We start from the raw sequence: 23,664 nt of genomic DNA on the forward strand, positions 1-23,664 counted from the left end.
ACCACTTTGCCAATCTATTCTGGAAACAAACTTGGAGCACTTTTGGGGGCAGAAATCAGCTTATAAACCTAGTTTATCATCAAAGGTTTCATAAGCTCCCAGGTGATCTGCCAGTTTCTCTGGGTCTTCACAATCAAGACCTTTGCTTTCATAGTGGGTTGGCACCTGAAACTTGAAGCACGGCTTAAGCATGGTGTGGACAGACCCTGTGCACACAGCCTAGAAAGATGTAGTTTTTATTTCCCTAGAAGTAAAAGAGCAGGTAAGGTGGGTCTGTGAAACCCAACTAGGTCAGGAAAAGAATTGAGCCAGTCTACCCACAGACTCACTTTTAACAAATTCCTGCGGGGTTAACCAATAGAACATTTTCTCTGTTAGGGCAGTTCTTTGAAATGAAGATAGATAATAACCCTTAAACAGGTTAAGCTAATAAACGGGCTACATTACATGGTAGACAATGAGAAAAATTTGGGAATATTACCAATAGCAGTTATTAAAGTTTGTGTTTTAAAAACAAACTCATTTCAGAATCTCTATGGTTTTACTTAGTGCAAGCCATAAAGTTAAGTGATGGTAATATGCCATGTGCAGAATTGCACGGAATTGCATGTTAATTTATACTGCTAAGCAGATGACAATTTTCTAACAATTTTGGGGACAGGTCTAAAAGCTTGGGGTTATGTGTGTATCCTACAATAATCTGCAATTGCTAACCCAGGAGTATACCCTATAAAAATGACCATTAAGTACGAAGAGTGTTCAATTAACATTTTATGTTAACAAAACAAAACTGAAACATAATGATTTGTAACATGTGACATTCACAACTAAGGATTCTCTATGAAAAAAATGTGACTACTCCAGCAAAGTGTGGACCAGCAGGACTAAAGACCAGCACAAGTCCTAGAAGGAGGCTGGGGCTGTGCGCTTGTTTTTCTGCTTTCTGGGGTATGTTTCCAATCATCATTTCTACCACCCATATATATTTGATACTTAAAAATTATTTTGAAATCCTCACTGAAATATAGTATTCAAAATTCTCAACTATCCAGTTTTGCTTTTTGTTGAGTAGATAGTTTATGCCAGTCATTGTGAAAAAGTCTTTATTTTAAGAAAAAAGTTTTGTTAACAAAAAATTTTAACAAATTTCACTTAGCAAAACACCCAAAAAGGAAATCACAGTAAAGCAAGTTTTAAGTCAAGGCCTCACCAATTCCTACAGTATTAGTAATGTGTCTCAATTTTCAAAACTAACTTTTAAAAAGCTTAAACTTAATCTAAAAGATTTTATTAAATGAAAATAAACTAGAATGAACATGAAAAATATTCTTTTTTGAATTAGGGATCTAGCACCGTGAGTTTCCCAAAAATCACATCTCCCCAATGTGTTCATGATATGCCAAAGCTCCACATCTGATGTACTTAAAATGACTTGAACTCACATATCACTCAGAAATACACTACCAAAATTTTGGAAAAAAAAACTGAAAATAGTTTTAGTTTACTCAATCTCACATGCCAGAAGGAAGTTTGCATGAGAAACACTGAAGAGGTAACTTTTTAATCCAGATTTCACAAACTCATGGTGCAAAATGGGTCCCACTGCTTCTTCTAGAGTAATAGTAACTGCTTTTCACTGCTTATGAAAATTTAAAACTCAAATGATCTACAAAACTAGTCATACCCAGTCATGCTGTTCTGGCCACTGTAGCTAGCCCCGTAACAGCCACTGACAGACGGGCTCTCAAGGCCACTGTAAGTGGACTGGGCGGAAACCCCCATTCCTTGCATCATCTGGCTGCTATACGCCCCATTGCTAGCCCCTGTTGTGGAATTCAAGAAAAGTTCTATGTATCTATGTTGCATGTTGGCCCTGTCTTTGGACATAGCAGCCACGGCTTCTTCATGGGTGGCAAACTCAACATCAGCTTCGCCCGTCACTCTTCCATCAGGGCCAATCTCAATATGGACTCTTACAGGGTTGAGAGGAGAGAAGAAGTTATAAATGTCGTTCTCTGTGGCTTTGTATGGCAGCCCCCTCATGTGGACACAGTGTCCAGTGGTACTCTGGACAGCAAATTCGCCATCTCCGTATCTGTGGTCATACATCCCAGACAGACAGTAACTGAGGTCTCTTCCAAACATGTCAGCGGTAAAGCCATAGCCATCGCTGAGGCCGCTGTACTCCTCATAGCCCCCATAGCCTGCACTGTAAGCAGCACCAGACCTCATCCTATCCAAACCTGCCTGCTTGACAATGCCAATATATCTCCTGGCTGTGCCTGGGCGGTCATATGGCCCTGGCCGCTGTACGGACATGAACTTCAGAGGGGGGTCTGAGTATGACCTAACTTCTTCCTGACTGCTCTTAAAAACTTCAATATACCTGTGCCCTATTCTCTCCTTGTGCTTCCCTAGAGCCTTTTCAGCTAACTCCTGTGATGCAAACTGCACAAATGCTTCCCCTGTAATCTTGCCCTCGGGGTCCACAGGCAATGTGATCCCATTTGGCACAATTTCCAACCCTGAGAAGAACTGAACAATTTCCTCCTTGGTGCATCCAAATGGGAGTCCTCGAAGCCGCACAAAGCCGTCATTGGCACTGTCAGCACTGTTTGGACCACTGTGCTTCAACACCCAATCCATTTCGGTTCTGTGGGACTTGAACACCTCAATGTACCGGTGTCCCATGCTTTCCCTGTCTTTTTTAAGAGCCATTTTTACATCATCTTCTGATTCAAGTTCAACAAAAGCCTCACCACTCTGCCTGCCTTCTCTAGTGTAGATGAAATGAATGCCTGTGGCCCCATCATGAATTATGCAGCCAGCGAGGAAATTCTGCACATCCTCAATAGAGCAGGACCAGGGCAGGCCGCGGAGCTTGACCACAAAACCTTCACCTCCCTCAGGGCCCAGCATCATGGACACTTGACAGGGCAGACTTCAAAGAAGCTCAGCTGATACTTTTTGTGGCTGAAAAGAAAGCAAAAACTATGTAATCTACCCTTTCGTACATATTATAACAAGAACATGCAATACAGTAAATACATTTTTCTCCGTTTTACTGATGAGAAAGGATATAAGCTAAAATACACCAAATACATTTGAACTAGAATTCAATCCCAGGTCTTTCAAAAAAAGTATGTATTATTGACTGAGAAAAAAAAAATTAGGGTGGTCTTTTAAAAAGTTAAATAGAATGTAGAGTAAAATTTGAATAGCAAAATAGTGATCTAAATTCTTCAGCCAATGTCAAAATCTACAAATTCTAATGGTCAATTATAAGTTCTGGAAGAGAAGACAAAAGAATCAATTGAGGCAACATTCAGAAATAGTAAGACAACTCAACTAGAGGAGAACAGGTAAGATTTATAATTGCATCACTCAAGTTAAAGGCAGGAAGACAGTGTAACTTGGTGCACTGAACAAAGAGAAATCTAAATATCAGTAAGGTTAGAGCAAGGGCATTTTCTTGCTATATATTTATTACAGATATTTGTCATGATGAATCTGTCTATAAGAGCTCCTGTGTCAGGCTCTTTAACAGAACAAAAATAAAAAAACAAGTAAGGAATGAACAACTACTTTAACAATACAGAATAACATTTTCTTTGACCTGGGTAACAATGGGAATTAGTGTTCTCTTTATAAAAATGCTGCAAGGATATAAGACAGCAATGCCTTCTGGAGTCTAAAGATCATTTTTTCCCCTAGCTTGTCACATCCAGATGAACATTCATCAACAGAGTACCAGTTACATGCACTACAAATACAGAAATCAAGTAAGCTTCTCAGGTTCACATATTTATAAAATATCAACAAACACAATAAACATTTACTGCTATATTTTGTTGAGATACCAGAAGAAAGGAAATGAACTCTTCCATGTACAGCAGGAAGACATGCCCTTCTCAGAGGGTTATAAAGTATATGTGGCACCTAGAGTTCAAGCTGACAGAGTAAAGGTCAAATCCAACTGGAAGGCAGACTTCTAAAGAACAGCAATCGGTCCTGGCTGGTTGGCCCGGTTGGCTCAGTGGTAGAGCGTCGGCCTGGCGTGCAGGAGTCCCAGGTTCGATTCCGGGCCAGGGCACATAGGAGAAGCGCTCATCTGCTTCTCCACCCCTCCCCCTCTCCTTCCTCTGTCTCTCTCTTCCCCTCCCACAGCCAAGGCTCCATTGGAGCAAAGATGGCCTGGGTGCTGGGGATGGCTCTATAGCCTGTGCCTCAGGCGCTAGAATGGCTCTGGTCGCAACAGAGCAATAACCCAGATGGGCAGAGCATTGCCCCCTGGTGGGCATGCTGGGTGGATCCCGGTTGGGCCTATGCGGGAGTCTGTCGGTCTGACTGCCTCCTTGTTTCCAACTTCAGAAAAACACAAAAAAAAAACACAAAAAAAAACAAAAAAACCAATCGAACCATCAGATACCAATATATGCATAACAGATAAAAATGCTGAGAAAGCCAAAAATAGTTTTAGCTACCAAATGGGTATATGTAAGAGTATAAAAATTAAATGTTTCATGAAAGTGTCATTTTACATCAAATGTAATTGATGAGGCCATCAGAACCAGTGATAAGTGCTCTGCCATTTCAAAAAATGTGGACCTCTTAGTAGAAAAAGACGAAATAGAACCTTACCTCAAATTAATCACAAAAGCATCCCTGATGGAATGAGGTATTTATACTACTATATCAGAGCAAAATACGGACAAATATTTTTAAATAACTTTTCTCTTTAAAAACCCACTTAAAAAGAATTCAGCTGAGGGGTAGAGACCAACTCCTGAATGCACCCTGACCAGAATAAACCACTAGCAATTCCATGCCCCCCCCCCCCCACGATGTTCTGCCTCTCTAGGGCCTTTCTCCGTTGCTTGGCAACTGGCCAGGGCCCAAACCTCACAATTAAAAAAAATAAAAAGCACGAATAGGTAATTTAAGCCAAGAAAAAGCAAACTGATAATAAACATGAAATACTCAACTGCACTACTATTAGGGAAAATAAATTATGGACAATTCACTCATCATAATTTTCAAAATTTACATATTCAATGTGATAAATAAGTCTTCCTGATAGAAATCAAAAAAAGGAACCATCATTTCTTTCAGGTGATCCCACTCTCCACACTAACCACACCCCTAAGCCCTAGTCAGTAACTCCTGACTTCAACAATTAAAGCTTCTTACAGTTCTATATCCAGTCCTGGTAGGTTGCCTGGCAAACTATGAGCTCAAAAACTCCTTCATGATCTGAATGATCAAACTTCATTCTTTTTGCATCACCCTTGTATTTCTAATCCCCACACCAATAGCCCTTTTCAAGATACTTGGTACTTAAACATCTCTAACAGCCTTTATGGCAACCCAATCTGCAACTGAAGTGTTCTGCTAAGGCGACTTTGTGTCCCTCTCCCATTCCAAGTCCTCGGTGGATTTCCACTGACACTGGAACACAAACCACAGGACCAAGTTGTTCTAAGGCCTTGCAAATTCGGCCTGCAACATACTAATTCCTATATTCCCACCATTTAAAATTTGTTTATTCCTCTAAACAAACTTTGCCAGGCTCTCTGTCCCTTGGATTTGACACATGTAATTCTCTCCCCAAATATATTCCACCCAACCTTCTGTCCAGTTAAATCCTACTAATCCTTAAGGCCTCAGCTCAAATATGCCACCATTCCAAAGTCTTCCCCTGCTACAAACTAAATCTAATGATTCTATCTTCCCGTAGCATGCATGCTGTGGCTGTCCCACCCCCAGACACAGCAGTTTAAAGATTAGCAAGGGATTGACTGATGACCACGTGGTGGAGGGCCACCCTTTCCCTCTAGAATATGGCAGCCCAGTGAGGCTTAGAAAGACAAGCTGAAAGCAAAAAAAACACACAGGCATTTCATAAAAATTAACTATACAATTAAATACCATGAAAAATTTTAAAGTTTTCTTACTTTTGCTCAGAACCCTCTCCAATTTAGATTCTCCGCGGAGACTTATAGTACTTCAGACACTTAAACTCAGAAAAGACCAGTTCTGCTAAACTTTAGATTTGAAAAGTGACAAAGAAAAATTTACTTCGCATTCTTAAGAAAACTTTATGCTTTAATAGAATTAAAATATAAACTGAGAAATTACTTTTCTTACAATAGCTCACCTTATAGAACAAGGAAGGATGCCAACAGTCCGAGACACTCCGGCAGGTACAAGCTGTCCTAAAAAAAAAAAAAAAAAAAAAAAAGGGCGCGATCAGGATATCTTGCCTGTGTCCCAGCACTCACCTGCAGAGCAATCCGAGGTGGGTTCAATTCCTAATTCAAGTACAACCCTGCCCGCCCCCAGCCATTTACACTTCTTTCATAGGGTAATACAGAAGGTTAATTGCAGGGAAACTCCCTGCTCAGAGAGACAACTCCATTCTTAAATTCTAATCCCAGTAAGAAAAACTTAAAATATTGAGGTAGGGCAAGACTAGAGCCGTACTGGGAAGTACCGGGGCTGGACTCCAAAGAAAGTCTGCTAGAACCGTTCACCAGGGTTCGTAATTCACAAACACCCCTGGGTAACGGCGCAAAGACATTCCAGACTTTTTCTCCCGTTTTACTCGGTAGCTTCATTTCCTGTAACCTAACATTAATCTTTTAATTAATCGGGGAAAAACAATGGAGGAAATGTTGAAATACGCTTTTCAACAGGAAGCACATCACCAGCAGCGCCCACAACCACGTGATCTAAGGCGGGCTGTCCCCGAGCGCTTCGAATATGGCTGAAGTGCAAAGAGCACGCTACGTCGTTAGTTTTGGAAACAAAGCGCAGGAGAATCAGGTTAATCTCGCGGCGCACGTCGCCTTGTCGTCTCGCCCATGTCAGGGCTGGGACGCTGGGGGAGACCACGCGCAAACACAACGCACCAGGCCTGGGACACTGCTGATCCGCGCACGCACGCCGCGCCCCTCCTCGGATGGTTCAACGGGATTAAGTGGGGGCCCGGCAGATCCAGCCCAGATAAGCTGGGGTGCCCGCGGGCGGACTGCTTAGAATTATCTGTGCCGTAAACAGGCCGGCTTGGTCCGCACCGCCCATCTTCTCGAAGGTTCTGAGGGAACCCGCCCCCCCCCCCCCCGCCGCGTCCCGGGGAGCACCGCAGAGCGCTGCGCCCCGTTTCCGAGTGCGCTCACGGCGCTGCTGGCAGCCCGCAAATCTGGGAGGCCCCGGACGCCGCAGTTCCTCTCAAGTTCCACTCCGGCGCCTCGGCACGCGCGGCCTTTCCGCCGCGAGGCTTACCGCTGGGGCAGCGAGGCCGACTTCTCTTCTCCACGAGCGCAGTTCTAGACAGAGAACCCCGACAGCACCGACGCTTAAGCACGCAGAGGGCTCCGGGGAGACTCCAGGTGCATCTCCTGCCGCCGACCTGAAACCGAAACCGCCTGTAGTGCTGTGAGCCGAGCGCCCGCGGGCAGCCGCCAGGGGCGCGTCCGAGCGGTTTCGGCGGGAAGCGCGGCTGGCGGGGTCCACGCCGAGCTCCGCGGGCCAACCGGCACTGGACACGGGAGCAGAAGCTCACGCCGCCTCCAACCAGCTCCCCAACAGCTTCCGTCGGCCCCGCAGGGAGTGCAAACGGAGCCCCTGGCACCCCCTGCACAACTTGGGCGGGATCGGCCGCCGCTTCCGGGGCGGGGCGAGGATGGGTGGGAGGAGGCGGGGCGGAGTGGATGGCGGCGCGCGGGTTGGGGGTGAGGGGTGGGGGTGGAGGAGGGGGCGGGGAGCGGCACGGCCCTGGGGCCTCCGGGCCAGCGGCGGCTGGAGCCCGGCCCGGCCTAGATCGCCCACGAGTGACGGGAGCACGCGGTGGGGGAAGGGCTGGGCGGAGCTGCCGGCTCGGGAACTTCCTGGAGCGGATGGGGGCAGGGAGAGAAAGTTCCCGGGGCAGTGAGGGGAGAAGAGCGGCGGGGGACGGAGGCGGGAGCTCCCCCAGCCGCGCGGTGGGAGTGCGGGAAGGGGTCGTGCGCCTGTGGCAGCTCACCACGGTGCCGGAGTGCGGAGTCCGGAAGGCCGGTGCGGGCTGCGTCCCGGAGCAGAGGCCGCGTGACTGGGAGGGCGGTGAGCCGGACGTGGGTCACGGGTTGTAAAGGAGGAAGTGCCACCGATGGGCCCGCCAAGATGTCACCAATGGAAACGCGTCCTGCAGGTGCAGCCCCGCGGCTCGCGCGGTTGGCGGAGGCAGGAAGTGGGAGGAGGAGGGAAGAGCAACGAAGGCTGTTCTGAGTTCGCAAGAAAGGTGCCACTGGGAGGAAAGTCCAGAGTACCAGCAGAGGGAGGGAGGGCAAGGTTACGCGGAAGGAGAAACCGTAAAATAAAATAAAAAGTCAGTCGCTGAAAGCAGGAAGACTTTAGAATGAGAACTAGGGGACATACAGTACCTTGTTTTGTAGATTTGACCAGGCTCATGTAAATAATTGGCATAGTTTTTAAAAGATTAACTTCAAGACACGCCAATTCTTAAACTTTATACCTAACAATTACATTTTATGAACCTTCAAATTCTAATTCAAATGAACGCACTGGAAAACAATTATAAGTCAACAGCAGTAATGTGAGCACTTACTGAGTTCTTTTGTACCAGAAATTATATAATTTTAGTTGTATTAGCTGCTGTGACTTTTAAGTCACATACTGTCGACTATAACTGAAAAGTAAAATTTAAAAACCTTTTAAAAAGTCTTAAGAATGTACTTACTAGAAACAATTACCAAATTATAACATTTATAGGAAAAGAGGAAGGTACTAGGTGAAAATATGGTGATGCAATCCGCAAAGCCAGACTGCATGAAACTCTAAAATGACGAACCAACTTTTCAACAAATTAACATTGGGATGGAGCCTGGGGCTGGGAAGCAGAGGACCCAGGTTCGAAACCCTGAGGTTGCCAGCTTGAGCGTGGGCTCATCTGGTTTGAGCAGGAGGTCACTCTTGTCTGCTGTAGCACCACCCCTACCCCTACCCCCAGGGCACATAGGAGAAAGCAATCAATGAACAGCTAAGGTGCCACAGCGAGGAGTTGATGCTTCTCATCTCTCTCCCTTCCTGGCTGTCACACACACAAAAAAAATTAGCTCAAAGAGAAAACCAACGGGGGGGGGGGAGGGGGGAGAGGGGAGGAGAATGGGTGGAAATCTCTTGAAGAAAATAAATTTAAGAGATTTATCAAGGATTCACAACGCATGGGACATATTTACTTATGAGTGAAGTATGATCAGTGGTAGCACAGTGGATAGAGAATATGGACCTGGAATGCTGAGGTGGCCAGTTCAAAACCCGGGCTTACCCTGTCAAGGGCATATAAGAGAAGCAACGTGGTACCTCGTCTGTCTAACGCGGGGTTAAGTTCCAGAGGCCACCCTCCCCTTGCTAGGCTGAAAATCTGCAAAATAGCGACATTATATTTACTTTATTATTTATATATTTTTAAGGCTTTATAAACCCTTCTCACACTTATAAACTTTTCCTACATTTAATTTTGCTTATTTTACTACAAAATCCCATGATATAGTGAAAAATCCGTGATACAAAATTAGATATATGTAATTTTAAAATCTGCGCTACAGTGAGACCACGAAAAGTGAACACTAGGAGTTGATGCTTCCCATCCCCCGCCGCCCTAAAAAGAATGAAGTAGATGGGGAATGTAGGGGAGCTGGTAATTGTTGGAACTGAGTGACAGGATTCAAATCCAGCCTTTCCATGTAAAGTGAAAAACACACTAAAAACTCATACATTCAAGAGAAGTAAAACAATATTCTGGGGGAAAAAGTTAAATCAGAAATTGGCCTGCTTTTGGAAAGACTATCTCGACAGAAATGGATACGTTAACTGCTTCTTAAGTATTTATTTCACTTCTTAAAATTCTTTTCAGAGTATATACTTGGTAATTTATATGACTGGCGTTCATTTTCTCACTTATTTTATCTGAATGTATTTGTTTCAGTTAAGTCATTTTACACTTGTCTTCTTGGCCTAACTGGTTGGTGACACTGGCAAGGTGAGTGTTAATAATTGATCAGTCATGATAGTGGTTCCTGCCAGTGAAGGAATAATAAGTACACTTTCCGTGCTGACAGAAGGCACTTGAAAACACCTGCAACAAGGGCTAAGCTCAACAGAGGAGGAAAGCAGAGGAGATCCTCCATAGCCTTAAAGGTCTGGTAGGATATTTTGGACTTGATTCAAAGGCCAATGGGAAATCACGTAATTGTTTCAAAATATATTTTGCATTTTGCTTTGAGCGGAACAGTCTAGATGTCTGGAAAGTGAATAGTGATAACAGATGCATGGGAAGCTAATGACAAGGAAGAATTGGTGGAGCCCTGCAACAGAAACACTGTGGAAGCTGAAGCAGGAGAAAGGTCACAAGATACAGGTCCACAGAACACTGAATTGTAAAAGTAAAGGAATTAATTTTAGAAAGGAACTTTGGAGTATTTGTGGATGAAATGGTGTGATGGCTGGGATGTGCTTCAAAATTATCTGAATGAAGTTGGGGGATGTAGAGAGAAACTGTCCGTAACTGATAATTATTGAAGCTGGGTGACAGAATTTAAAATCTAGTCATCCCATGGAAAATGAGAAACAGACAATAAAGAAACAAATGTCTGATGACAAAATCTGAAATGACTAAAAACTAGAAAATAGGATTAACTTACGTTGGGATTCTGAAGAAGTAACATTTATAGACCATACAGAGGTAGGAACATGAACCGCCCCCCGCCCCCCAACAGCTAAGGTTTCAAAGTAAAAGTTGGAAGACTATATTAGCCTTTTATGCCTTTGTATATTATTACCTTTATTCCCCTGAATGTTCAAATTCTTTGTAATTTTAAAATGCAATCTTTTGCCAGAATGTTTTGGTATTGGTTGCTTTGTATAAATATTTTTTGTTTTTTTTGTTTTTGTTTTTTTGTATTTTCTCTGAAGTTGGAAACGGGGAGGCAGTCAGACAGACTCCCACAGGAGCCCAACCGGGATCCACCCAGCACGCCCACCAGGGGGTGATGCTCTGCCCATCTGGGGCATCGCTCTGTTGCAACCAGAGCCATTCTAGCGCCTGAGGCAGAGGCCACAGAGCCATCCTCAGCACCAGGGCCAACTTTGCTCCAATGGAGCCTTGGCTGCGGGAAGGGAAGAGATAGACAGAGAGGAAGGAGAGGGGGAGGGGTGGAGAAGCAGATGGGCGCCTTTCCTGTGTGCCCTGGCCGGGAATTGAACCCAGGACTCCCGCACGCCAGGTCGACGCTCTACCACTATAAATATTTTTATTTTGTGGTAAATCCTTCTAATCTTAATATTCGGCTCTTATGAAACCCACAAGAGAATTTCATATATCATTTCTGCTGCTCATGTCTGTTTCCCACCTGGGCAGATAGTTATGAGGAAGGAGCAGTTCCCTTTCACGGGATAGGATACGAGCAGAACCCAGACCCCAATCTGTCATGTTTTCCTGCTCTACTGGAAATTACACTGGAAACCTCAAAAGCCTCTTCCAACCCAGCAATTTTTATAAAGTCTCAACTTAGTGATTTTTAAATATTTCTTGATGTCAGGGACTAACTTGAGACTATGAGGATGTAGGGCAGAGACAGAGTCAGAGAAAGGGACAGCTAGGGGACAGACAGATAGGAAGGGAGAGAGATGAGATGCATCAATTTTTTGTTACAGCACCTTAGATGTTCAATGATTGCTTTCTTATGTGTGCCTTGACTGGGGGGCTCCAGCAGAGCGAGTGATCCCTTGCTCAAGCCAGCAGCCCTGTGCTCAAGCTGGTGAGCCTGCACTCAAGCCGGTGACCTCAGGGTTTCGAACCTGGGTCCTCCATGTCCCAGTATGACGCTCTATCCACTGACAACCGCATGGTCAGACCTGGACCAACTTCTTAAAAAAAAAAAAAATGCACTAACACACTATTGTGCCTAATTTTCAAGGGGCTTCTACACCTAAAGTATGAGAGCTCTTATCTAATTTGCACAATATGGCCAAGTTCAAGACATAAAGCTACCTAAGAGAAAAGGTGTGGGTAGATCATGAAATATATATTATTAACATTTTAAGTATTTATTGCTTTTACTACATTTTTATCCATCAAAGTGGATATGTCATGATCAGAAAGCAACAAGAAAGCTATTTTCTATTATCTTTTAACTATTAGGCAGGCCCTTTAGTTTACTTAGTGTAGCTAAGTTTGGGGTAACACACTTTTTCCTCAGTGCTCATTTCTCAAAAGCTGTGTTAACTAAAAACAAAAATATAGTATAATGTGATATCAGGTAATGCTTGTACTGAAATTAACATAAAGGATACAGAAAAAGAGAAACATCTATCTGTCACTCCACCCACTTATGCATTCATTGGTTGATTCTTCTGTGTGCCCTGTCTGGGGATGGAACCTACAACCTTGGCATATTGGAATGATGCTCTGGCCAACTGAGCCACCTGGCCAGGGCCTATATATATTTTTAAATTTCAATAATTTTAAATTAACTTCATATAACCAAAAAATATTATTTAAACATATAATCAAGGCCCTGGCTGGTTAGCTCAATTGGTTGCAGCATTGTCTGGAAATGCCAAGGTTGTGGGTTGTTGGCACACAGGGGAAGCAACCAAAGCATGCATAACTAAGTGGAAAAACAAACAAATGCTTCTCCTCCTCCCCGCCTTTATCTCTCTAGAAAGCTATCAATAAATAATTTAAATACACAATCCATACAAAAAATTAATGATATTTAATATATTTCTCAATAAGTCTTAAAACTGTTTTTTTACACTACAGCCATATCAATTTGGACCGGCCACATTTCAAATGCTTACTAGCCACATGTGGCTAGAAGCTACCATATTGAACAGTCATTGATCTAAATTAGCGATTTTCAAACTTTTTCATCTTATAGCACACCATCTACAAAAATTCAGCACATCATAAAATTTATCTTTTGCCAATCTGACCAAAAAAAGGTGTAATTTTGATTCATGCACACTGGATGGCTAGTGTTATATTGGCTGTTGTCAATCTAAGGGGAAAGAAGTCAAGGCCACCGACTAGTCAGGAATTGCATGGTTTTTCCTCTTTATTTATTTAAAGATTTTATTTACTCATTATAGAGAGGGGGGGGAGAGAGAGAGAGAGAGAGAGAGAGAGAGAGAGAGAGAAGGGGGGGAGGAGCAGGAAGCATCAACTCTCGTATGTGCCTTGACTAGGCAAGCCTAGGGTTTTGAACCAGCAACCTCAGCGTTTCCAGGTTGAGGCTTTATCCACTGCACCACCACAGGTCAGGCTCTTCTTTATTTTTTTTTAGAGGGAGGAAGGGAGTGAGAGAGAGAAACAGCAATTTGTTCCTGTATGTGTGCTGACTGGGGATTTAACTTGCAATCTTTCCCTATCAGGAAGATGCTCTAGCGAACGGAGCTATCCAACCAGGGCAAGTATTGCGTGTTTTAAAAATTCTTGTAGCACTTAAAAATTCTCTATATTTTATCTTGCAGGTGACTAAAGTTACAACAGAAAAAAAATATATTAGGTGTCTTCCTAAAAAGAAAAACTATTAGATCTAATCTCTTCTTAATTGAGGGGAAAATTTCAACATCTATAATTAATTAGTAGTGCTCTCTCTATAGTACGAAATAGGATTCTAGCCTAGCTAGGAAGTGGCAATAGGAGGGATTTTGCTAAAGAAAATACATTGCTAATAAGGTAACTTCCCAATTATTACTGCCTCACTTCCAAATTTTTCTGTAGCTTTCTTTCCTAAAGGAAGCAGCCCTGGGGTCGGCAAGCACTGATTCTGGAGCCGGGCAGAAGGCCCCAGGGGAGACCTGTGGGTTAGCCATATGGCTTCCAGGGAGGCCTTTGCAGTACATGCCCACAGGCTTCTCAAGGTATCCTTCAGGGGACTTTAGAGCTTTCTCCTGGGGCTCCGTGAAGAGCTGACACCTTGTCAGTTCCCATGTAACTGTCACAGGAATCTAGATCTCTGCAGCACCTTGTCCTGGGAGAGTGGAGAACAGAGCCAAGAGGAGGAAAGGAACATGAAAATGTACTTGAAGGGCTTTCAGCACCTGGAGAGAAGCTACACACAGGAAGACAGCTTAGACAGCAGTTTTCAGACAAGAAACAATGTTGGGCAAAACCATAAATAGTTTAACAGAAAAAATAATGAGCACTTTCAAGTCTTCAGTTACAGAATTTAAAAATTTTCTAGTACTAAAAATTGAGTTTCAAATTTAAAAGTTTAGTAATGAACAGAAAGAAAGAATAGTGGCCTGGAAAACCAAATGAAGAAATATCTGAAAACAAATAAAAATATAGAAACAATAAGGGGGAAAATATGAAATTTGGAGGATATAAGATATAACATGGGCCTGACCAGGTGGTGTCACAGTGGACAGAGTGTGGATCTGGCATACCGAGGACCCAGGTTTGAAACCCTGAGGTTGCCAGCTTGAGTGTGGGATCATCACCACCTTGAGTGTGGAATCACAGACATGACTCCACGGTCATGGACTTGAGCCCAAAGGTTGTTTGTTAAAGAGAAGGAAATTTTCTGGCTAAACATAAATTGTGTACTTCCCAATAGACATTTTTTGTTTTGTTTTATTCAGTTAGAGGAGAGGAGACAAGAGAGACAGACTCCCGCATGCGTCCAGACCGGGATCTATGGGGCAAGCCCACTAGGGAGCAATGCTCTGCCTGCCCATCTGGGGTGTTGCTCCAGTGCTCAGCAACTGAGCTCTTCTTAGTGCCTGAAGAGAAGGCCTTGGAGCCCAGGGCCAACTCACTCCAGTCGAGACAGAGAAAGAGAAACACAGATATATAGAGAAGCGAGAGGGAGAGAGGTGGAGAAGCAGAAAGACATTTCTCCTGTGTGTCCTGACCTGGATGGAATTGAACCTAGACACCCACATGCCGGGCTGATGCTCTACCAGTGAGCCAACTGGCCAGGGCCCAACAGACATTTTAAAGACACAACTCATGGCACATATTGGTAAAACTACATTTACAGTATAGGGAAAAAACTGCTTTGGAAAAAGAACAAGTTACTTAACCTGTAGTGGCACAGTGGATAAAGCATCAAGCTGGAATGATGAGGTGCCGGTTCAAAACCCTGGTGCTTGCCTGGTCAAGGCACATACAGGAAGCAACTACTATGAGTGGATGCTTCCCGCTTCTCCCCCCTTTCTCTCTAAAATTCAATAGATTAAAAAAATAAAATAAATTAAAATAAAAGGAAAGAAAAGATAGGAAATGAAGAAACAGAAATAAGCCCCGGCCAGATAGCTCCAGTGGCTGGAGCACTGGCCTGAAGTGCAGTTTGCTGGTTTGAGATGTGGTTAGGGCACATACAAGAATGGATTGATGTTTCTCTCTCTCTCTCTCTCTCTCTCTCTCTCCCCCCCCCCCCCTTCCTCTCTGGCTAAAATCAATAAATAAAAATAAGGAAGAAAAGAAGGGAAGGAAGGAAGAAAAAGAAAGAACAAGTTAGGAACAAAGAATAAAAATATAGTAGCCATATGTGGCTACTGAGCACTTAAAATGTGGCAAGTACAGATGAGGTGTGTAGCAGATATTATACTGAATGGGACACTTGAAACCATATCAACACTGTAAATTAAAAATAAAAATTAGCCTGACCTGTGGTGGTGCAGTGGACAAAGCTTTGACCTGGAATGCTGAGGTCGCCAGTTTAAAACCCTGGGCTTGCCTGGTCAAGACACATACAAGAAGCAAGGAGTTGATGCTTCCCACTCCTCCCCCTAAAATCAATAAAATATTTTAAAACACAAATAATTTTTTTTTTTTAATGTGGTGTTGGGCCCTGGCCGATTGACTCAGTGGTAGAGTGTCAACCTGGCGTGCCGGAGTCCCAGGTTCGATTCCCGGCCAGGGCACACAGGAGAAGCGCCCATCTGCTTCTCCACCCTTCCCCTCTCCTTCCTCTCTGTCTCTTTCTTCCCCTCCTGCAGCCAAGGCTCCATTGGAGCAAAGTTGGCCCGGGCACTGAGGATGGCTCTGTGGCCTGTGCCTCAGGCGCTAGAATGGCTCTGGTTGCAACAGAGCAATGCCCCAGATGGGCAGAGCATCGTCCCCTGGTGGGCGTGTCGGGTGGATCCCAGTCGGGCGCATGCAGGAGTCTGTCTGACTGCCTCCCCGTTTCCGACTTCAGAAAAATATATATATATAAAAAAATGTGTGTTGGGCAGATAAAATATATTATGCTCACTTTGTTAAAGATGGCGCTGCCCACGTGAAAGCCTGTTGCCCAGGTGATTGCTTGGGATGGGCATGATTATGTTAATGTGTTGGGGAGGGCTTTCGTTCCAAAAGGTTTTAAAAGAAAAGAGAGATCATGTTGCTGGGGGAAGCGTGATTACATTCTAGGAAGAGCCCATGCTGTAGGAGAGCAGAGAAAGGCAACGTGGAGGAGAGGAGAAGCAGCCAAGATGGCAGAGTGCTGAAGGAGAAGCCAGTTTGTGCAGAGTTTGTGCAGAGGGAAGGAGATGGGAAACAGAGGTGAATAAGGCTGGTGAGGTAGATACCTTTGGTTCTAGGAAACTCAGATAAGTCAGTGGCTTTGGGAGCCCTGAATGGAAAGGGAAGTGTTTTCCCACTGTGTGTATTTCTTGCCCACCGGGTGCAAGCTAGGATTAAAACTGATGGATCACCAGTTTTTGGCTCTGTTGTTTCATTATCGTCTGTCCGAATCTAATGTGAACCTGCATGGGCCAGGCGGCTGTGATGGTCAACTGGCTTTGCATGTGGCAAACACAAATTGAGATGTGCTGTTAGTATAAAATGCACACTGAATTATGAAAATTAAAATGAGAATGTAAAATATTTTTAAATTATTGACTACATGTTGAAATATTTTGGGTGTACTGAGTTAATGTGTATTTAAACATACTAAATTAAAATAAGAGTATGATAGGAATTTGTAATATTCATACCAGGTGAGTATTTTTTGGGCATAAAAAGGTATATTGTCAGGAGAATTCTAAAAATTTAAATTTCTCATTCTAGTCTCATTCCCCTCCCCTTTAATTATCATTTTTAAGTTTCTGTTTAAGAGAACGTTTCCAGCCAAAGGCCACATGGATTTTTTCAGATTATAAAGCTGTTTGCATCTACATTTTTATATTTTGATCGACAATCAACCTGGAATTGACTTTCCATTTCCAAGAGTTTTAGAATTAGTCCATCAGGTTGCACAGGCTAATTTCACTTATGAACTCAGAAGTAAAAATCCTAAATAAATTTTAGCCAACCAAATCCAGCAATAAACAAAGCAATAATACATTGACTTTGGGTTTATTCCAGGAATGCAATTGTAGTTAATCATCACTGATTGACTTTTTTTTTTTGTATTTTTCTGAAGTTGGAAACAGGGAGGCAGTCAGACAGACTCCCGCATGCGCTGGACCGAGATCCACCCGGCATGCCCACCAGGGAGCAATGCTTTGCCCATCTGGGGCATCGCTCTGTTGCAACCAAAGCCATTCTAGCGCCTAAGGCAGAGGCCATAGAGCCATCCTCAGCGCCCGGGCCAACTTTGCTCCAATGGAGCCGTGGCTGCGGGATGGGAAGAGAGAGACAGAGAGGAAGGAGAGGGGGAGGGCTGGAGAAGCAGATGGGCGCTTCTCCTGTGTGCCCTGGCCGGGAATTGAACCCAGGACTCCTGCACACCAGGCCGACGCTCTACCACTGAACCAACCAGCCAAGGCCCGATTGACATATTAATGAAGGCAAAACATGAGTTAACGAAGAACTGTTCATGACTTATGAGGAATGCTACAGCCTAAACAATACTTAAAAAAATAGAAAATAGATAAATTCCTCTATAAAAGTAGGAAGACACTCCTGCCCATAACTCAAAAAAACAGAAAATGGGAAAAATACCCCAAAACCCTGATCACATTAAAGAGCAATCTTATTATGCAAAGCTAAAAACACTGTAAGCTAAGCAAAAATACCAATGATAAAATGGGAAAGATATTTGCAATGTATTCCTCCCAGTGTTATTAATAAAGAACTTTTAAAAAGACACAAAATGTCCAACAATCCAAACAAACAAAAAGGGCTTAATCACTAAAAGATGTTCGACCTCACCCACCTAAGATAAACTAAAATTTAAATAAAATGACATTTAAAATACCTATCATATTGTCAAAAAAACACAAATTTGTTAACATATTTCTTTGGCAATGTTGTAGATGATAAGCAGATATTCTCAATTCAGTGGATCCACTTATACCTTAACCTAAGGAAGCAAAGAACCAATTTGAAGGGCTCTCACTGGCCAAAAATGGGATAATTTGAGCAAAGAGAATAAAACCTAAGGTGGATTAAAACACATCCTGTATGTTAAAATTCATGAATTCATAGATACCAGAAAAACTCTTTGGCACATGCTAGGGATTCAGTTCATTACACTGAATAGTGATAAACATAACGAAGGAATAAAAAGACATAAAACTGCCTTTTATGAAGTAAATCTAAGAGTAATCCAATGTTTAACACTGAAATTTCCTTTCTATAGAACTATTCCTGCAAATATAAATGAGAATACTTAACTATCAACTAATTTGGAAATATTAACAAAACAATGGCTCTAGGGATTGATCATCAACATCACAAAGAGGGTACGCGAACCAGTATGTGCCCTCTGGCAGGAGTGCCCAGCACCTCAAATAAAGTATTCTTTCCACAAAAAAATGGACTCCAGGGGAGCAGAGCCCCAGTGTCCTGCCACAGGTAGGCGAGGGAGTTTATTTAAAAACGAAAGCAGTACCTCCATGTGGCTGGCATTCTCCCAGAGTTGCATCAGAAGGGTTGGGACTGGCTCCGCCCCTCCTACGTTCCCGCTCTCAATGGAGTCAGGAATCAGAACAGTTTTTAGAGGTAAATACCATTTTATAGGGATTGTAGAGTAAAGAGATTCAAACACCACCACAGGAACACAATCAGAAACACCCAGAGTGTGAGGAAAGACACACAACCTAATTTTTTCAACAAATAATAACCTTTTTATTTTTTTTTAATTTATTGATTTTAGAGAGAGAGAAATACAGATTTGTTCCACTTATTGGTAGATTCTTGAATGTTCCCTGACTGGAGATGGAACCTGCAAGCTTGAGTATCAGGGCAATGCTCTAACCAACATACCAAAAAGAATTTTAAAAGAAAAAAAATTTAATTGATTTTAAGAGAGAGGAAGAGAAAGACATCCAGGTGCTGTTCCATTCATTTATGCATTCATTGGTTGATTCTTGTATGCGCCCTGACCAAGGATCCAACCCATAGCCTCGGCATGTCCAGACAGTGCTCCAACCGAGTAATGTGGCCAAGGCCCAAAGAAGAATCTTAGTAATGGAGAACAGCCTCCCTCTATCTAGATTGTCACTAAAGAGGTAGTCACTTGTCACTCTTGAAACTTGGCTGGTACGAATTGACATGTGTTGCAAATGATAAAGTACACACTGGTTTTTGAAAGCTTAGTTTGAAAAAAAGCACGAAAATTGTTATTTAAAATGTACCCTGGTCCTGGCTGGATAGCTCAGTTGGGTAGAGCATCGTGTGGAAGCACAGAAGTTGCCAGTTCCATACCTGGTCAGGGCACATACAGGAATAGATTGATGTTCCTGTCCCTATCTCGCTCTTTCTCTTCCTCTCTCTAAAATCAATAAAATTAACATTAAAAAAACATATACTTTGGCTGGCTAGCTCAGTTGGTTAGGTCATCCTGATACGCCAAAGTTGTCAATTCAATCCCTGGTCAGGGCACATACAAGAATGAAACCAATGAATGCATAAACAAGGTACAACAAATATGTTTCTCTCTATATAAAACCAATTCTTAGAAAATAAAAATGTAATCTAGAATGCTATTTTGGATATATATTAGGTTAAACTAATATGTGTGGCTTGTATTTTATTTCTATTGGACAGCACTGCTCTGGATTAAAATATTAGAGATAAAACGTACCAAATATAAGGTGTGATCTTGTGTGGATCCCAATTCAAAGCAATCAGTTGTGTAAAGATATCTATTAAACAATCAAGTATATTTGAACACTGGGTATTTGTTGAAATTATTATTATTTTTTTAAGTAAGCGAGAGAGACAGACATAGACAGGAGAGAGGAAGAGAAAGACGGGAAGGGAGAGAGATGGGAAGCATCAATTCTTCATTGTGGCACCTTAATTGTTATTGCTTTCTCATATGTGCCTTGACTGGGAGCCTCCAGCAGAGCGAATGACCCCTTGTTCAAGCCAGCGACAATGGGGTCATGTCTATGATCTGATGCTCAAGCTAGTGACCCTGCACTCAAGCTAGTGAACCTTTCCTCAAGTCCATGACCTTGAGACTTGAACATGCGTCCTCAGCATCCCAGGCCCATCAGGCAAGAAATTATTCTTTAGGTGGTACTGTGGTTATATTTCAAAGGTCCTTAGAAATACAAGCTGAAATATAGGTAAAGTTTTTATTATATGCTGGGATATGCTATAAAATAAGCCGGGCTGGTCTAGCTGAGCTGGGTTCTCCCTCTGCTCTGCCATTTGTCTTCCACAAATACCCTGGTTCAAATCAACCAGATGGAGACAGGGGCTTTGGCAAAGGATGGCTGCCTAGTCCCAGCTGTGTCACTGGACAAGTGATTTCTTGTCTCCTGGTCTCCATTTCTCATCTATAAAATGGGGATAATAGCAATACCCACTTATAGCCTGGTCATGAACATGTGATTAGAAAATACTGTAAAACACCTAACTCGTGCATAGGTCCAATAAGGAGCCAATTTATGTGGTTTTACAAAGAGTGAGTGACACAGTTCAGATTAAGGGGATGGCAGAAGTTATGTTTGAGACACTCTGCAGCCCTTCCAGGCATCTACCCGATGAGCACCTTATCTCCACACTCTCCTTCACAGATTTGGTCATATACAGGGCTAACTCTTTTATTTAATCAACCTTTTCTCTTAAGTCAGTTCACATTTTTACTTGAATGTTTTGTTTAAAGGGAACTCTTAAGTGAAAACCAATCACTTGTTAGAGAAAGGCCATAACACGGAAATAACAAATATAATCAATTTACAGAAATGCATTCAGGAACACAGGACCCCCAAAGGTAAGGATGGACTCGCTTAACATTAAGTTACAGGGCAATCTCCCCCAATATCACTTATTTTAAAATGAAAAAACTTTGTCTAGAAATTAGCACTCAAAATACCACTTTTCACTGATAGATCCCAATAAACTTTTTGTCTAACCGGAGAAACCAAGGTATTTTCATTACTAGAAATTCAGAAACAGTTAACTTTCAAAAATGTGATTAAAATTAATAGTGAGTATTACATTAAGGTTGGTAGTTTCGATGACGTTTTGAATAAAAAGATTACAGTACTTGCAACTTTCGAAATTCTCCACGCTCCAGCAGGTTTGGGCGCGCAAGGGCGGCCCCTGACCTCCGGCTCTGTAGTCCCCGGCCGCCACCCCCGCCCGCGCGGTCCCCGGAAGCGGGCGCCGCGCGGGCTCATCTCGCGGCCCTGGGCCGCAGCCGCGGGCAAGAGGCCCGGCAGCCACACTATTGTGAAAACAGAAAAGGAAGCACGTCCGTTTGTCCTCGGGCCTCCAAGGAAAGGAAACTGCCGCTTGCGGCGCCCTGAGTGACAGGCCAGGACCAACCGGACGCCGTGTGACACTCAAGTGCCCAGTGAAGGGGGGCGCTCTCCTGAGCTTGTAAGCCGCCGACCGTTTCCTTAAAAAAACCGGGTAGGTCTGGACCCCCGCCTTGTCCGGCGTCACCCAGGCCACCAGCGCCACCTTCAGTGAACCACGAGGGCCCGGCGGCAGAGGCGCAGTTCCAGCGCCGAGCGCGTCCAGAAATTTCTTAGGCTCAGGCAAGAATCAGCAAAAAGATTCAAAGAAATTAAAGACAAGGAAAAAGAAACGGCAGACTAAGCAAGGTCGCTCAGAAAAAATGTGGTCACCAAACAAATCCCAGTAACAAAGTTCTGCCAAAACGCACACAGTACCTCTGCGGGCGGGAGACACGCAGACTGGCGCTCCGGGCACAGGGGCGGCAGAAAAGCCGCCGCAGAGACCAAAAGTGGAGACCTGGGGAGCGGGAACGTGGGAGGGGCGGAGCCAGTCCCAACCCTTCTGATGCAACTCTGGGAGAATGCCAGCCACATGGAGGTACTGCTTTCGTTTTTAAATAAACTCCCTCGCCTACTCGTGGCAGGACACTGGGGCTCTGCTCCCCTGGGTCCGCAGGAGGCCCTCCTTCTCTCATTGCAGGTCCTGCCTCTCCGGACCCTAAACCTCAGCCTCCACTGGGCAGAGGCGGATTTAACAGCGGGCTCATAGGGCCCGTGCTCTGGGCCCCCCAAAACCACAACTTGATATTTTTGCTAATGACACCAGGTTTGGTTTCACGTGTAATTTTAACATTCATAGTACACAATATTTTTTATTTACTTAAGAAATATGGTTAACATTTTTATTTTCCCTCTTTTTTTTTAATGGCTCCAATATTTTCTTCTGCGCCCAGGGCCTCAACTGACCTTAATCCGCCTCTGGCCGGAAAGAGGCATAGCCCCTAGGTGTAAAGCCCTTGACCTCAGGCCCACTTCTCCCAAACCTAGCTCTAAACCCCGCCACCCCAAGTGGGCTCAGCCCCGGAAGGGGCGGCATCTGATTGTGCAGCCTTTGACCTCAGACCCCGCCTACCCGGATCCTAACTCTTAGCTCCTCGGTCGCCGCTTGCAGGAAGCCCAATCCCTGGTCTGTACCCGGGTGTGCGGCCCTTGACCTCCGATCCTGACTTCCCAGAACCCAAATCTAAGTGGTGCCCTCCATCACCCAACCCCCAGGGGTCCCAGTCCCCAGCAGGTCCGGAATGTGCGACCCTAGGCTGTCGACCTTCCGCCTGTCCTGCCCCTCACCTCGGGCTCTCCGAGTCTCCACGCTCCGGATCGACTTTACACCCGGCACCTCGATCGTCCTTCGGAGCACCTAGAGGAGGGTGGAACGCGGGGACTTGGCAGTTGTAGGTGAGGCAGTTGAGGCTTGTTTACCATCACCATGGAAACCCCTGGCAGCGCGCCCTGGGCGGGGCTTCCGGGAGTTCCTGAGCGCCGCAGGCCCGAGTCCACAACTCGCGCCTGTTGTGCATACAGGCGCTTCACGCGCGGCTGCCTGTGGCGAGCCCGCTGAGCCCCACACCCGGGAGTGGCAGCCCAGGGAAACCCGCGCTCCCACCCCGTCTTTGGCTGCCGAGGCGACCCCTGACCGGCTTACCCACGGAACCCCACCTTTTCCAGGAGGAGGCCACGCAGTCCCACTTCCACAACGGAACCGGAAAGACGCTAAGCCCGCAGTGGGGCGGGGCCTCCAGGAAGAGCATCCGGGAACCTGACCTCTAGGCGCCATTTTGTCGCGCCCGAAGCGGAGCTGAGGATTGGCCAATTGGATGGGGGCTGGGTGCGATGCACGGGGGTGAGCAGCGGAATCCGGAAGGCCCGCAGCCGCAGGGTGGGGGTTCCTGCGTGGGGCAGGACTTCGGCCTTGGGTCAGGTTCTCAGGGGCAAGGACTATGTCAGCAGTAAGACCTCCCTAGACAA

General features: G+C 44.5%; 1 protein-coding gene across 9 annotated transcripts; it reads right to left on the reverse strand.

Moving 5' to 3' along the window:
- Window positions 1-758: 758 nt before the first annotated feature.
- HNRNPF (heterogeneous nuclear ribonucleoprotein F) lies at window positions 759-23,431 on the reverse strand. 9 transcript variants are annotated; one of them, XM_066244026.1, is made up of 6 exons: window positions 23,356-23,431; window positions 22,987-23,056; window positions 8,024-8,284; window positions 7,285-7,411; window positions 6,158-6,215; window positions 759-2,973 (listed from the first exon to the last, which is right to left on the reverse strand). In XM_066244026.1, exon 6 carries the CDS (start codon window positions 2,920-2,922, stop codon window positions 1,675-1,677), a length of 1,248 nt encoding a protein of 415 aa, XP_066100123.1. In that variant the 5' UTR covers window positions 2,923-2,973; window positions 6,158-6,215; window positions 7,285-7,411; window positions 8,024-8,284; window positions 22,987-23,056; window positions 23,356-23,431; the 3' UTR covers window positions 759-1,674. The 9 variants fall into 9 exon arrangements, with proteins under 9 accessions (XP_066100123.1, XP_066100126.1, XP_066100125.1 ...); XM_066244029.1 differs by having other exon boundaries at window positions 7,285-7,427; XM_066244028.1 differs by having other exon boundaries at window positions 23,342-23,396.
- Between the last annotated feature and the right edge of the window lie 233 nt (window positions 23,432-23,664).

The sequence above is a fragment of the Saccopteryx bilineata genome, chromosome 9, assembly GCF_036850765.1.
Source record: "Saccopteryx bilineata isolate mSacBil1 chromosome 9, mSacBil1_pri_phased_curated, whole genome shotgun sequence".
In the NCBI taxonomy this organism is placed as follows: domain Eukaryota; kingdom Metazoa; phylum Chordata; class Mammalia; order Chiroptera; family Emballonuridae; genus Saccopteryx; species Saccopteryx bilineata.